Consider the following 15474-nt stretch of genomic DNA (forward strand, 5'->3'; position numbering starts at 1 on the left):
CGGGAGATCTGATTTTGTTCCCAGGACTTAAAAAAAGAAGTTAGTACACAAATAAGTTAAAATACTACTTCAGGGTAAGAGGTCTAGTTCAGTGGAAGAACACTGCCTAGTACTGTCCTGGATTTGGTCCCTAAGCACAGAAAACAAAATTTAACGTCCTACGCTTCCATATCACGGGTCACTATCAAAGGCATTCAGGTCAGTAACCTGGGGGCAGAGCTGATGCCATGGGGACATTTTGTTGGGGAGCTACTTTAACTTTTTTAAACTAGCTTCTAAAACACCAGGCTCCCTTATGTTCTGTCCAATTTTAGCACTGGGAAAGCAGCCCAGGGTCGGTCAAGTGCCTTAACTACTGAGAGATACACACCTTTTCACCCACCCCCCACCCCATCTCACAGCTGTTTTTTCTTTTTAAGATTTATGTATTTTATTTGTATGAGTGCTCTTTCCACGTGTACACCTGCATGTCAGAAAAGGGCATCAGAACCCATTACAGATGGTTGTGAGAGATATGGCTTCTGGATATTGGATTCAGGAACTCTGGAAGACAGTCAGTCCTTTTAACAACTGAGCCACCGCTCCAAAGCCACCCTCCACCCCTTTAGGCTATTTATTTGTTTGTTTGTTTGTTTATATTTTATGTTTCTTCTCCTCCTCCTGGCCATCCTCTTCCTCTGCCTCTTCTGTTTGGAGGTCAAACCTAGGGCTTAACATACTAGAGTGTTATACCTGTGAGCTGTGTCCACAGCCCTGGGCTGCTCTGTTAACAGTAGGGAGTGGGGAGGATTATCAGAACAACTCTGAGGATGTCACCCTGTTAGCAGAGTGTGTACTTAGCTTGCCTGAAGGTTTGGTCCACAAATCTGCATAAAGTGGTGCACGTCGGCAATCCCAGTGAGCAAAGGGCGGAAGCAAGAAGATCCAAAGTTCAAAGACGTTTTAGTTATATAGCAAGTTTGCGACTAGCCTGGGCTACATCTGAACCTGACCTTAAAAAAAAAAAATCCTTACTACAGTCCCTAAGTTGATAGAATTCTGAATAAACTAATTTTACAACCAAGGAGACCAGTCCTGAAGAGAGGGAAAATGTCTTGTCCAAGGATAGTCAGAAGTGGTGTCTCTCCGTGTGAGTGTATGTATGCACAGATGTATTTATGTCTGTCTGTCTCACTTCTCCCCTCTACCCTGCATGTTGTTTGCCTCCGTGTCAGTGCTAGACTCCCAGGGCTTCCTGTATGCTGGGCAAGGACACTACCTACTGAGCTATAGCCTCAGCCTCAAATACAGGGCTCTCAGATGGCAACTAATAAATTATTAATCACAGTAACTGCATCATCAATATTCTGTCTGATGGGGCCTTTAGGTCACAAACTAGAGAACAGGCAAGTCAGCATGTTTCTCTGGCAGTTCCAGAATACCTCCCCAGCGTCTGATCCCTGTAATCCACCCCACTCTGACAGGGACTCCATGCTGGCACTGAAGTCAGTACCCAGGGTGGTGGTATTCAAGGCTGCTATGGAGATGGCTCAGTGGATAGTGATTTCTTAAGCATGAGGACCTGAGTTCAGATCTCCAGCAGCCGTGTAGAAATAGTGCTCCTGGTATCCTAGTAATTAGGAGATAAATTAGGAGATCTGGGGACTCGCTGGCCAGCCAGCCTAGTCAGTAAGCTCTGGGTTCAGTTCAGTGAGAGACCCTGTCTCAAAGCATGAGGGGGGAGCAGCTGAGGGTGACACCTGACACATGCACACCCACAAGTGTGCACTGTGCACTCACATCTGTACATCTGCGTGTATCCCACAGGATGGTATTCAAGATGGGTGTGATGGCACATTCTGGTAAACTCAGCACTCTGGAGGCTGGAGCAGGAAGAAGCCATGTTTGAATCCAAGGCCAGCCTGGGCTATATAGTGAGATCTTGAATCAAATCAACAAAAAGATGGTATTGCAAGACAGTATTGTCTTTTTTTTTTTTTTAAAGCATTTTCCAGTCACTTCTTAACAAATCCCTGGTTTCTGGGAAAACTCAAATGGGCCCAATAAAGGGAGACATTCTAGGTCCAAGGCCTAAGGCCCTGAGACATCACCAGATGAGTAAGTTGTTATGGTTACAGCTCTTTGGGCCCACAGAGAGCTGATTGGAGAGCCAGACCTCTGCAAAGCTTCTTATTAGAAAGCAACTTGAAGGCCATGGGAAGCATTGGAAGGATCTAGAGTTCTGTAGTTCTGAATAGAGTTGTTTTCATTTATTAACCACAAGTAATATGTGGATAGGTTTTTATTTTTTTATTTTATGTGTGTGTGTGTGTGTGTGTGTGTGTGTGTGTGTGTGTGTACCATAGGCATGCAGTGCCAACAAGCCCAAAATAGGATGTTGGATCCCCCAGAACTGGAGTTATAAGTAGTTGTAGCCACCATGTAGAGTTGAGGCCTCTCAACAAGGCCTCTGCAAGAGCTGCCAGTGTTCTTAACCACTGTGCCAACTCCAGTCTCAGGAGTAAATCCTCATATAAACTCCTACACTAAATCTACAGAGAAAACTTTAATTCATCATTTATTCAACCCTCAATTTCCGCTTAAGTCTAATTTTATGTGTTTCTTTTAAAAATTGCAGTGATGGTGATGGTGCACACCTTTAAGCCCAGCACTCAGGAGGCAAAGGAGGGCAGACCTCTGAGTTCCAGGCCTGCCTGGCCTGGTCTACAGAGTGGATTCCAGGACAGCCAGGGCTACGCAGAGAAACCCTGTCTTGAAAAACCAAAAAAAGTAAGTAAAATAAAAAACACTCTGTGTGTGTGTGTGTGTGTGTGTGTGTGTGTGTGTGTGTGTGTGTGTGTGTGTGTGTGTAGTGTTGGTAGAAGCCAGAAAGGATAATTAGATCCCCAGAAACTGGAGTTACAAGTAGGCGGTTGTGAGCTACCTGATATGGGTGCTGGAAATTGAACTCAGGTCCTCTGCAAGAACAGCAAGAGCTCTTAACCACTGAGCCATCCCTTCAGTCCTTTAATGTATATCTTTCTCAGACATGAATATATATATTCATATATATACGTATATATGATTGCTCTGTGTGATTTAAAACAAATGATTTTGTCAAAAGAGAAGTCTATTGTGATAGCACACACCTATAATCCCAGCACTCAGGAGGCAGAAATGAGAGGACCACTATAAGTTTGAGGCAAACCTGTGTTGTGGGGTATTCACCAGAGAAGACTGCTCAGACATGGGTTTAAACCAATAGAAAGTCTTTATTAGCCACTGGCAACTACATTGTGTGTTAGTAGTCATAGCATAGCCCCCAAACCTTTCTAAGGGTGAACTTTTTTTAATATTTTTATTTATATGAGTACACTGTAGCTGTCTTCAGACACACCGGATGAGGGCATCGGATCCCATTACAGATGGTTGTGAGCCACCATGTGGTTGCTGGGAATTGAACTCAGGACCTCTGGAAGAGCAGTCAGTGCTCTTAACTGCTGATCCATCTCTCCAGTCCTCAGAGTGAATGTTTGAGCATAAAAACATTTCTTGGGTTGACATACTTCAATTAACAAGACCAGTTAGCCAGAAACAGAACTACAAAAGCCAAAAAGCAAGGTTAGTTAGTTAGAGACTTTCCAAGAACTATGGACTCTGATGGGCTGGGCCTTTGTTTTAGTTTTGGCAGGTGATGCTGTCCATGTGCTGAGTCTTACAGCCTGAATGGCACTTCCATCATGGAGTCAGTTGTGCTAAGGTCTAGGGCCTTCCATCATGGAGTCAGTTGTGCTAAGGTCTAGGGCCTGTTACACCCAGTCTTTATATTGAATTCCAGGCCAGTCAGGTCTACAGAATAAGATTCTGTCTTAAGTCACACTCCCCACTTCCACTCTGCATGCCTAAAGTTTGGGACAAATCCATAAGCCATTTGGCCCTTGTTTACTTTGCTTGGTATTCACAGCATATTTTGTGAACATTCCAGCTTTCCGATGAGAGCCGCACACAGGCATAGATGCTGTACATAGATGCTGTGGGAACATCCGGAAGATGCCACACAGGACAGCTGCAAATTCTTAGCACTCTGCCCATCAGGTCTGCCCAAGCTGCAGTCTGCCTCGCTTAGAAGTCTGCTGCTAGCAGTTGTGTATTATGAGGCAGCTGGACACGAAGATGTTAGACACTCTGTCAAGGGCCATACAGTATCCTTGCCATGTGTTGTGGAACAACTGAGGACTCAAATAACCCTATGAGACTTTTCTAAGAGACACAAAACATTATTTTAGATCACTCAAGGCCTATCTGCCATGTATTTGGTGAAGAACTGTGAATTTTGAGAGCTGGTTGAAAGTCATTTCAGATTCTGTGTCTGCCACTTTTTGCTATAATTTTGAGCAATTCTGTTAGCTTTGAGATACAGTATCACTATTTGAGATCCTTCTGCCTTACCTTTTTGAGGGCTGAGACATCACTATGCTTTGGGCAAAATGTGTCTGGTATTTGTCTAAGTTCTAGACTGGAACCTAAGGCTCCGGAGCCATAGATCAGTGTTTTGTTTTTTTTTTTTTTTTTTTGGAGCTGGGGACCAAACCCAGGGCCTTAAACTTGCTAGGCAAGCGCTCTACCACTAAAGCTAAATCCCCAACCCCAGATCAGTGCTTTTGATTTTTGAGTCGCTGTTGGTTTTGTTTGTGCTCTCTAGGACTGGAGAGATGGTTTGGTGGTTAACAAACTTACTGCTCTTCCAGAGGACCAAAGTTGAGTTCTCAGAATGCAAGCCAGCTCATTCCATTTGCAGTTCCAGCTCCAGGGGATCCAAAGCTGACCTCAGCAGGCACCAATACACACACACACACACACACACACACACACACACACACACACGGGTGGGGGATGATTAAAATCTAGGGGATGATTAAAATTCAGGTCAGAGATTAAGAGTACATACTGCTTTTGCACCCATGTTGGGCAGCTCACAAATGCCTGTAATACCAGCTCTAGGGGATCCACTTCCCTTGTCTGCCCTCCTTATACTCATGTGCACCACATACTCTCCCACAAACACACACAATTAAAAGTAATAATGATAAAATATATTTTTAAAGTTCTCCCTAAAACATTAGCATCTTGTTTTAGGAGGCTTACAATTTTTCAAACAAGATTTACAGGACACTTAATATTATTATACATTATTTCAGAGCAAAACTGTTAACAATTACTGAAAGGTGTTGTGGCATCTGCCACCTCTCTCCTAAGAACAGTGATTAGACTATGCCTGATAAAAGAGGGCAAGCCAGTGCTGAGCATGTCCCCTCAACATCAGCACAAAGCCACAAAAGGAGACAGGGCTTCAGAAGGAGAAAGCATTTGCCGTTGGGGAGCTGAGGGGAAACGGGGAATGGGAGGCAGAGATTAACAGAGGGTAATGATCAAAATGCTTTATATAGGTATCAAAATATCCTAATTAAGCCATTGTAATGAACTAATATATACTAATTTTAAAAAAAGACTATGTCAAGGCCCATTCACCAAAGCTGTGGCCCAAAGGTGTCTCCCACCTCCTAAAAGCATAAAGACGCCTAAAAACTAAAGGCAGAAGCAGATCCCCATGGTTTACAGCCCCGACTTTCACAACCATAGCTTCCTTCTCGGTGCTTCTATCAGAAGTGACCTAGGACTGACCCTTATTCACAGCCTCCGCAGCCCTCTAGTACACTGCAAGAAGTCTCCGAACCACCGGGCCTCCCCAGCCATCCCCGTCGCCATAGTAACCGCCAGAGCCCCGCCCCTTCCTCGCCATCTGGTCCCGCCTCCTCGGAACCCGGAAGCGGGAGGCGCGCCTGGGGAGCTGCCCGTTCTAGACCTGGGAGGCGGCGGCCTCTGGCTGCTCGGCCGCGCGCCCCCTCTGCCCGCTGCTCCCAAGGGGCCTCTGCTCTGCAGCCGCCCCCCACCCACGTCCCCCCCCGACTACATCCGCTGCGCCCAAACAGGGGCGAAGAGCCGTCTAGGCTGGAAAGAAAGGGACGCGGGAGCGGCCACGGCAGGTGAGGGGCAGGCCCTGGAAAGCAGGACTGTGGGTGTGTGGTCTGTGTAGGGTTGTAGGTGGGCGTGTATGGAGCATGCGTGACTTATGAGCAGAGTTCACGAGTGGGCCGGTCCTTGTGACCATGCACGTGATCCATATCTCTGTGTGTGCGTGTGCGCGGGCGCCTATGTGTGTCCGTATGTGCCTGTGTGTCCAGCTTTCTGTTCATTGCAGATGGTTGGTGTGCTTGAACTAGTGGAACCAGGGCGGCCCCTATAGCGACTGGAGCACAAAATCCTTAGTCAGACATCCTCATTTCCTTGAGCCACCTATCCTGGGGCTGCGGGGCAGAAACTCAGGAACATTTTGGTTTCAGTCAACTTTTAAGGGGCTGCGAGTAGAGTTGTTTTGGAGATCCTACCTCAGACTAGGTGTGAGGCCTGTTAGTGAGTCATGAAGAATGTAGCTGGGAGAGCGAATGACCCTTTTTTCTTCTTTTCCCAGGGAGTTAGAAGTTAGGTGCTGATGACGTTGCTTTGTCTCCATCTGCAGTGGTCCAGCTTCTCTTTTTTTGCAAGGATTCTGCAAATCGGGAAGTCGTCTAATAGTGATGTATGAATTTTCAAAAAGCTTTTACACCAGGACCTTGAAACGAGGTGTCAGAAAGTTGCCATGCAGGCGGCTTCTCCTCTCATGACATTTAGAGAGAAGTGGATAGGTTCCTGGAGAAATCTTCGAAAGATAGCTATTTAATACATACAGGTGTGGTGAAGCGTGAAGATCTGTAGTAAAGGGCCTGCTGCAGGGCCTTAGCTGTAGGTCAGTGGTAAAAGCTCATGGTGAGCATTCTCCAACACAGAATCATAGCTGGGTCATCTAGAGACTCTCAAGTTCTAATACTTTTTTATTGGTTGTATTAATAATCACAGATTGTCCCTATACAAGCCAACTATACATTGAGAGGACCAGCAATATGTGACTGACCATGTGTTAAACATTTGTAAAGATGATTTCCTCAACTATAAACTGCATGTTCTGTTGAAACTCTGAAGGACAAGTACATGCTCACAACTAGCAAATTTATTGTCCAGCAACACAAGGTCCAGAAAGAACTGGGTGTCCTTAGCATAGGTGGAGGGTTTTCCTTGATTAAAGGGTGTTGCTCTTTCCTCACCAGCCTGAACAGGTGCTTTTGTTTTTGTAAAGAACAGAGTCACGAGAAATCAAATCTGCCCCGAACTCCCTGCCTATGTTTCTTTTTTGATCCTGACCAGTTTGATCTCAATCTCAGCTAACTTTCTGGGCCACAGACTTTTTAGAATGTTTCTCTTGTGACTTGGGAAAGCATCCGGCTTAAGTGGATGAAAGAGAGCTAGAACAAACTTTCCTTTTCATACCCTTCGCAGCTGCTTTAGCTTTGCAGCCGGGGAATTTTTTTCTTCATAGCCATCAGCTGGTCCTACGCAACATTTGGTAACTGTCTCGCCTTTCCTCAGCACCAAACTAGCACAAGTGTTAGACCCACCTGTCCTTGCAAAAGTGTCCTCACAGCTGTGCGGAATCTCTTATCTATGGAGATTAGTTACAATGTGTTCAGTACTGAGGTGCTTGTGAATTATACTGAAGACTTGGTAAGGACTACCCTTCTGCTGCTGTGGGAAAGAAGTGGGTAACTCCTTTGTTTGCCTGCCTGTGTGTTTGTACTGTAGTTTGGTTTTGAGTGGCAGCTGATTCCAAAACTATGAATGATTTTTATTGTAAGTTGTTTGATCCTAGAGGTAAACTTTAACAAATTGATTGATGTTTTAGTTTTGTGTGTTTGAGACAGGGTCTTACTATTGCTGTATAGCTCTGGCTGACCTGGAACTCACTATGTAGACCAGGATGGCCTTGAACTCACAGAGAGCTAGCTGTCAGCCTCTGAGGGCTAGGATTAAAGATATGTATCCCTGGGGTTGGGGATTTAGCTCAGTGGTAGAGCGCTTGCCTAGCAAGCGCAAGGCCCTGGGTTCGGTCCCCAGCTCCGGAAAAAAAAAAAAAAAGGAAAAAAAAAAGATATGTATCCCCACACCTGGCTGTTTAGCCTGTATTTGATATTCCCTCTTGCAGACATTCTAGAAAATGTTTCCAGTTGGAACTGTACAGATGCTGTGGTGGTATTTCAAGTCTGTCCTATTATATTAATCCTGTCAAGTCTAGGATTAACTGTATGTTCTGGCAGTGACTTTCATTCTAAAGTAATAACTTAAGGGAGACAGGAGAGTTAAAGTAACTAAAATGTATTACATAAATGTATGAAGCTATCATATAAAGCAATTTTAAATAGTGAAAGATGTGTTAAGAGAAATAGTTTAGATGACTTAGATATTTTTAAACATGTTAATATTTTAGATAAAATAGATAAAGGATTGTGTTCTTTGTTTTAGTGTTCACAATCACATCTGTGCACACTGGTTTCAGCACAAGATTGGTGGTGATTTTCTTGATGTTTTAAAACAATTTACAATTTTAACAACGCTCTCTTAAAGCATCTCCTTTGCTTTGAGCTAAGAGACCGGTATCAGTACTGTAATTAGAGTTTAACGTTAGACTGCCTCCGTGTGCTTGAAGTTCAGTTTAGTGATGCTTAAAGGCAGCAGCCCAGTGTTGGGTCCCTGAAGGAGGACCAAGGAATGAGGAAGTGTCTCATTGGGTTTAGAAGCCTCTGACCCTTGCTAGCCCTGAGCTTTTTCTAAAGTGGAAATTAAAGTCAGCCTAGAATTAAGTTCTGGACTCTCAAACTCAACCCTGCTAGGGGGTCTAGTCCTGCCCTGGAAGTAGGGGGACACCATGCATGTGAGCCCTTCCTAGTGGGCGGGTGGAAGGGCCTCTGGACAAAAAGAACCTGCACCGGGGACCTTCATTTCAGGTTCCTGTATGGGTGTGAGCACAGGAGGAAAGCCAGTTCACAGCCCAGAGAAACTTGATTCTCGGAGGGCCTGGTCCAGTCTCTTCGGGAGTTAGTCATCCTGCAGTCAGCAGACCAGGTGGGCTGACTGCCAAACCATTCTAGGCTTTAGTGAAACAAAGATGAAACCCACAGAAAGGAAACAAGCTCAGAGGTGGCTGACTTAACCTAAGGTCACAAAAGTGCTGAACACCGTTAATCCCTGCAGTTGGCAGAGGCAAGTGGATCTCCGAGTTTGAGGCCAGTGTGGTTCACTGAGTGAGTCCTAGGACAGCCCAGGGCCGCACAGAGAAACCACGTCTCAAAAAACAAAAACCACCAAACAACAAAACACACCCCCCCCAAAACTAAAAGACATACCTTTTTTCTCTAGAGACAAACATTTTGTCATAAGTTACAGCATATTTACATTTATATCATAGGTGTTTCAGAGATGTCTGTGTAACTTTCCAGCGCTGAGGATTGAACCCAGGGCTTTGTGCATGTCAGGCAAATGCTCTGCCATACCTAGCTACCTCTCAGCGTTTGTATCTGTTAATCACATCAGTGGAAACGGCATGCTTGCTCCTCCCCCTCCCCCGACACACACACACACACACACACACGTCTTGGGTATTAGCTACATGTGAATTAAAGTTAGATTTTGGCATGTTGTGAATCATCTGGAAACAAGCTTACTAACCCCTTTGTCATATATGTCCTATAAGCATATGGGAAGTTTATTAAAATGGATTCTTCAGGTGCTGTCAAAAGAGTTCAGAGTCTCCTAAGTAGGATGGGGTGAAAAAGAGTATTCTGTATCCAATGTGTTTCTTTAATTCTGCAAGACCTGAGTCCTCTTGTGGAGCTACTAAAGGGATCCGTCCTGTTGTCCTCTCTAGTTGAAGTCTTTGTGGATGAGGCAAACAACCCTGTTTGTTTGGTGAAAGTATTGTTGGTGCAGCTAGACCAGCCTCTGCATTGAGGTCAGATGTAATGAGAATTCCTTCTGTGAGACTGCTATCTGCTTTTATTTCAGGGTTAACCTCTGTTTCTACTCATCATGGGAGAGATCAAAGTCTCTCCAGATTATAATTGGTTTAGAAGTACCGTTCCCCTCAAAAAGGTAAGTACGATTTTACTGCAGTTCACAGTCACAAAAGCTGGTACTTGGATGTGGTTTAGAAGCTGAGCCTTAGTATTGTATGAGAGTGAAGGTTATTGCCAAATACTGTGAATAGATGTTACAGAGTGTAAAGGTTACCCGTTCCCTGTCACATGCAGTCAGCTTTGGTGTGTGAAGATTTTCTTATTTGTAATTCCTTTTATATACTCAACCTTGGATAATGTAGTAAAATGTAGACAGTATAGTCATCTCCGTTTCCGTCCCTGAAACTTAAGCTTCATAGAACTCTCTGCAGTGACACTTTCTTAACTACTTTCTTTTTTTTTTTTTTTTTTTTTTTTTATTATTAACTTGAGTATTTCTTATTTACATTTCGAATGTTATTCCCTTTCCCAGTTTCCGGGTAAACATCCCTCTCCCCCCTCCCCTTCCTTATGGGTGTTCCCCTCCCAACCCTCCCCCCCTTGCTGCCCTCTCCCCAACAGTCTAGTTCACTGGGGGTTCAGTCTTAGCAGGACCCAGGGCGTCCCCTTCCACTGGTGCTCTTCCTAGGATATTCATTGCTACCTACGAGGTCAGAGTCCAGGGTCAGTCCATGTATAGTCTTTGGGTAGTGGCTTAGTCCCTGGAAGCTCTAGTTGGTTGGCATTGCTGTACATATGGGGTCTCGAGCTCCTTCAAGCCTTTCCAGTTCTTTCTCTGATTCCTTCAACAGGGGTCCTGTTCTCAGTTCAGTGGTTTCCTGCTGGCATACGCCTCTGTATTTGCTGTATTCTGGCTGTGTCTCTCAGGAGCGATCTGCACTCACATTTTGATCATCCGTCTTGAGTTTCATTTGTTCTAGGCATCTAGGGTAATTCAAGCATTTGGGCTAATAGCCACTTATCAATGAGTACATACCATGTATGTCTTTCTGTGATTGGGTTAGCTCACTCAGGATGATATTTTCCAGTTCCAACCATTTGCCTACAAATTTCATAAAGTCATTGTTTTTGATAGCTGAGTAATATTCCATTGTGTAGATGTACCACATTTTCTGTATCCATTCCTCTGTTGAAGGGCATCTGGGTTCTTTCCAGCTTCTGGCTATTATAAATAAGGCTGCGATGAACATAGTGGAGCACGTGTCTTTCTTTATATGTTGGGGCATCTTTTGGGTATATGCCCAGGAGAGGTATAGCTGGATCCTCAGGCAGTTCAATGTCCAATTTTCTGAGGAACCTCCAGACTGATTTCCAGAATGGTTGTACCAGTCTGCAATCCCACCAACAATGGAGGAGTGTTCCCTTTCTCCCACATCCTCGCAGCATTTGCTTGTCGCCTGAGTTTTTGATCTTAGTCATTCTCACTGGTGTGAGGTGAAATCTCAGGGTTGTTTTGATTTGCATTTCCCTTGTGACTAACGATGTTGAACATTTCTTTAGGTGTTTCTCAGCCATTCGGCATTCCTCAGCTGTGAATTCTCTGTTTAGCTCTGAACCCCATTTTTTAATAGGGTTATTTGTCTCCCTGCTGTCTAACTTCTTGAGTTCTTTGTATATTTTGGATATAAGCCCTCTATCTGTTGTAGGATTGGTAAAGATCTTTTCCCAATCTGTTGGTTGCCGTTTTGTCCTAACCACAGTGTCCTTTGCCTTACAGAAGCTTTGCAGTTTTATGAGATCCCATTTGTCGATTCTTGATCTTAGAGCATAAGCCATGGGTGTTTTGTTCAGGAAATTTTTTCCAGTGCCCATGTGTTCCAAATGCTTCCCTAGTTTTTCTTCTATTAGTTTGAGTGTATCTGGTTTGATGTGGAGGTCCTTGATCCACTTGGACTTAAGCTTTGTACAGGGTGATAAGCATGGATCGATCTGCATTCTTCTACATTCTTAACTACTTTCTTAAAACCATGACCAAGGCAACTTATCAAAGTTTATTTGGGGCTTACAGTTTTAGAGGGTCAGTTAGACTCTGTGACGAGTGTGGCAGAGCATTGTAGGCAAGCACGGTGCTGGAGCAGTGGCTGAGATCCTCCTGATCAGCAGGCACGAGGTAAAGAAAGAAGTACTGGGAATCTTTTAAAATCTCAAAGCCCATCCCCAGTGACACATCACCTCCCCTTAAGACACACCTTCTAATCCTCCCCAAACAGTTCCACCAACTGAGGCTCAAGTATTCAAATACATGAGCCTCTGAGGACCACTCTCACCCAAACACCGTAGATACATACTTACTCAACCCTAGTCATCCTCCGGAGCCCATCTGCTTAGGGTATGTAAACCCTCAGCCGTTCGGTTGAAACTGCTGTCGACTGTGAGCCCCGTGTTAATCCTACACAAAGACCATTCCTGTCACAGAGGGAGTCTTTGCTGGTGCCCTGCAGCAGTGTTGGATTCTGTGATGTCAGGATCATCAGTGCTGTCTGTTATAGTCATCTTAGCAAAGCAGGTACCTGAGAGAGTATGGGGCAAGTGTGAGTTTATATAGAAATCTGAGCTAGTTTGCCCAGGCAGAGACTTCCTGCTAACAGCCCTGGCCCCGTTGAGAAACTCCCCAGGTATCTTAATGCTCCCGACAGTTCAACAAGGTGTGTCCTATGGACAAGAAACCTGAGGTCTGTGGAGTTAACTAGCATATTAGCGATCATATTGCCTACTAGACTTTGGCTTAAGAATCAAAGTATTCTGGTTTCAGAGTCAGACTAACTGGGCTGCTTATAAAGGGCGCCCCTTTTACTTTTTGCTTCTCAGGAAACTTGTCAGCATTGAAGTAGGGTCCCTCTCCCTCAGCCTTTCAGGTAACTCCCATGAACTCTTGATAGATTCACTTCCTCAGCATGCTCCTTCACTCAGCCCCAAGACCTCCAAGCTGACCTAAATATTCTTATAAGTCACTTCATTGATAGGTTCCTCCCCCTACACTTGTCTTTCATGATACATTTGCTTGAAATTTTACGGTGCTTTGGTTTTAAGATGCAGGACAGTCAGGGCTGCACAGAGAAGTCCTGTTCTTGAATAAAACAAAAACAAAAGTTATCAAGCAAATACTGTGTTCTGATGAAGTTCTGATGAGTCTGGCATTCAGAGAACCCAGAGGAAGTTGAATACCTTTGGTTATTTACGGTGTGTGTTCAGAATTCCTCTGTCAGTTCACAGAACATGCTGTTTCAGAATATATGTGTATAAGCTACTGTTTCAGAACCTGGTGTTTGTGTTGTTTTCCTCCCAAGTTGGTTAAAATTGAGATTTGTGCTTTCTCACATGGTTTTACAAGACTTAGAATTTGTTGTGTAGGCTGAAAAGGTCATTGGATTTGATTGGTTGCTTTTTTCTTTTAATTTTAAACAAGCCACAATCACAGGGAAAAGATAACATAGGAATCAAAACAAAGAGCACAACACAAAGGTCCAAACATGAAATGTGTGTTTTCATCCATCAGGAAGGCCCAACAGAGATTATTTAAATCCCCTGGACCTTGCTTTGCTCCATTTGTCAGCTCTTGGTGACACCAATGACCCTGGTTAGTCAATTGCTACCCACAGAGGGACATTGTGGAGTCCACAGTCCTGCTAGCTGGGAGCACTCGGGGAGAAGAAAGATAACTATTATTTGAACTGGCAGGCGTTGGCGCAGGGAAGGAAAATAACAACTAGGCTGCATCGGGTTTGTGTGAAGCGCTTGCCTCCCTTCATGTTCTTTCTTCCCCGTCAAGCTAAGAACACTAAATGACAAAGGCTTTTGACAGCCTCCTCCATGTCCCTTTCCTAAAAACAATTTACTTTCTCCCACGTCCCATCCTCAAGTGAACTGTTTGAAGCATTTCCTGAGCCGGTGACGAACACATATACTTACCTGGTCCTTCATCTGTCAGTGAAATCCCCTCCCTCTCAGATTTGCTCCACATTGGATTCTGAAGCATCTGGGGTCTGCCTAGCTCTCCATAGCCAGATTCCCAGTTCCTTCTTGCGTGCCCTGTTTAGTCTCTGACTCTGCTGGGCCAGCACTCAAGAATGACTGCAAACTACTCTTATGTACATGCACGCATGCACGCACATACACACATACTCTCCCTCCTGCATGGAAAATATAAAACACCATGCAGAGTTTACTGTTTACTGCTAAACAGAACAGATTTCCCATTATTCTGTATGGACAGTCAAGATGAAAACGGAACAATTAAAAACAGTTAAATGGTTGAAAGTCTGTTCTTGGGAAGTTTATGAAGTGCACTAAGGGAAGGGAAACCAGAGCGGCCTATTGTGGGTACTCATCCTCAATCCCCATACTGTCCTGTAACAAACAGGACAGGTCTATTACAATTGACAGTGGCTGTTGCAAACCAGCACCTTCAAACCCACACACACAAGATGTTCCTTTCTTCCCTTTTAATCTTCCCTCCAGATAATCGTGGATGATGATGACAGTAAGATCTGGTCACTCTATGATGCTGGCCCCAGAAGCATCAGGTGTCCTCTCATCTTTCTTCCTCCCGTCAGTGGAACTGCAGATGTGTTTTTCCAGCAGATTTTGGCTTTGACTGGATGGGGTTACCGGGTTATAGCTGTAAGTATGGCTTCTTCAACACTGAATCTGAGATTCCTGGGGCTTTGCCTTTCTGTTTCTGACTAACTATAGTAATGGGAACTCGTTATTTGAAGTATTGTATTTTCAGTCAAGGAGCCTTTAGTTTTCTTGTGGTTTCTCAAACCCATGGCTATTTGAGAGCTCTACCATTAAGTGTACGCTTACTATAAATGGCTCCATCCCACTAAGCTGTGTAGCCTGCCCTGGGTTTCTTTTAAAGTATCCTCAAGGTGTCATCAAAAAAGGCTTTGATTTCTGAGTATTTCTTAACAGGCTTAAGACTTGATCTAGTGTCCCACTGTCCTTCTGAATTTCTTTAAGCTGAAGATTCTGTGGCTTGTGATAAAGGTTTGTAGTGCAATCAATTTAAGCTCATCCCTGACCAGCTTACAAAGAAATGAGGCTCAAACAAGGGTCATTTTATTTGGCTTTGACAATTACTGGGGGCTACCTTCTAATCCACTTTTGTAACTGCTGGCCTAGCTACCACCAAGTGGTGGTACTTGCTGTTCCCCAAGTGTCTGCTGTTTCTCCTTGCATGTGCCCCTGGCACCTCTCCTCATGGCTCCTCCTTCTCATGCTCTCTACTTGCAACCAGGTAACTCCAAACCTTGCTCTAATTCCTCTAGCAATTGGCTGTAGCCGTTTTTTTATTTAATCAGTAGTTTTAAATTAAGGAACTAGGTTTGCACAACAAAAGCTTGTAAATGTGAGCTGCAGTGGCTTCTGGGACTGCAGCGTAATGTCCCATGCTCCCTGTGGGCTGCTGTTGTAATCCATGTCAGTCACTGTCTCCTGTGTTGGGAGGGGAATTAGCGACTCTGAATATTGCAGGGACAGAACACATGACAGA

General features: G+C 44.4%; 1 protein-coding gene across 1 annotated transcript in view; it reads left to right on the top strand.

Annotated features, from left to right (window-relative positions):
• Nucleotides 1–5798: 5798 nt before the first annotated feature.
• Spg21 (SPG21 abhydrolase domain containing, maspardin) overlaps nt 5799–15474 on the top strand; it is a 28544-nt gene continuing 18868 nt past the window's right edge. Inside the window, exons 1-3 of the mRNA XM_032910021.1 lie at nt 5799–6023; nt 9970–10056; nt 14439–14600. Coding sequence (XP_032765912.1) covers nt 9994–10056; nt 14439–14600 — 225 coding nt within the window. The 5' untranslated portion in view covers nt 5799–6023; nt 9970–9993. The remainder of the gene's footprint in view (nt 6024–9969; nt 10057–14438; nt 14601–15474) is intronic.

This window comes from Rattus rattus, chromosome 8 (assembly GCF_011064425.1).
Source record: "Rattus rattus isolate New Zealand chromosome 8, Rrattus_CSIRO_v1, whole genome shotgun sequence".
NCBI classification, from domain to species: domain Eukaryota; kingdom Metazoa; phylum Chordata; class Mammalia; order Rodentia; family Muridae; genus Rattus; species Rattus rattus.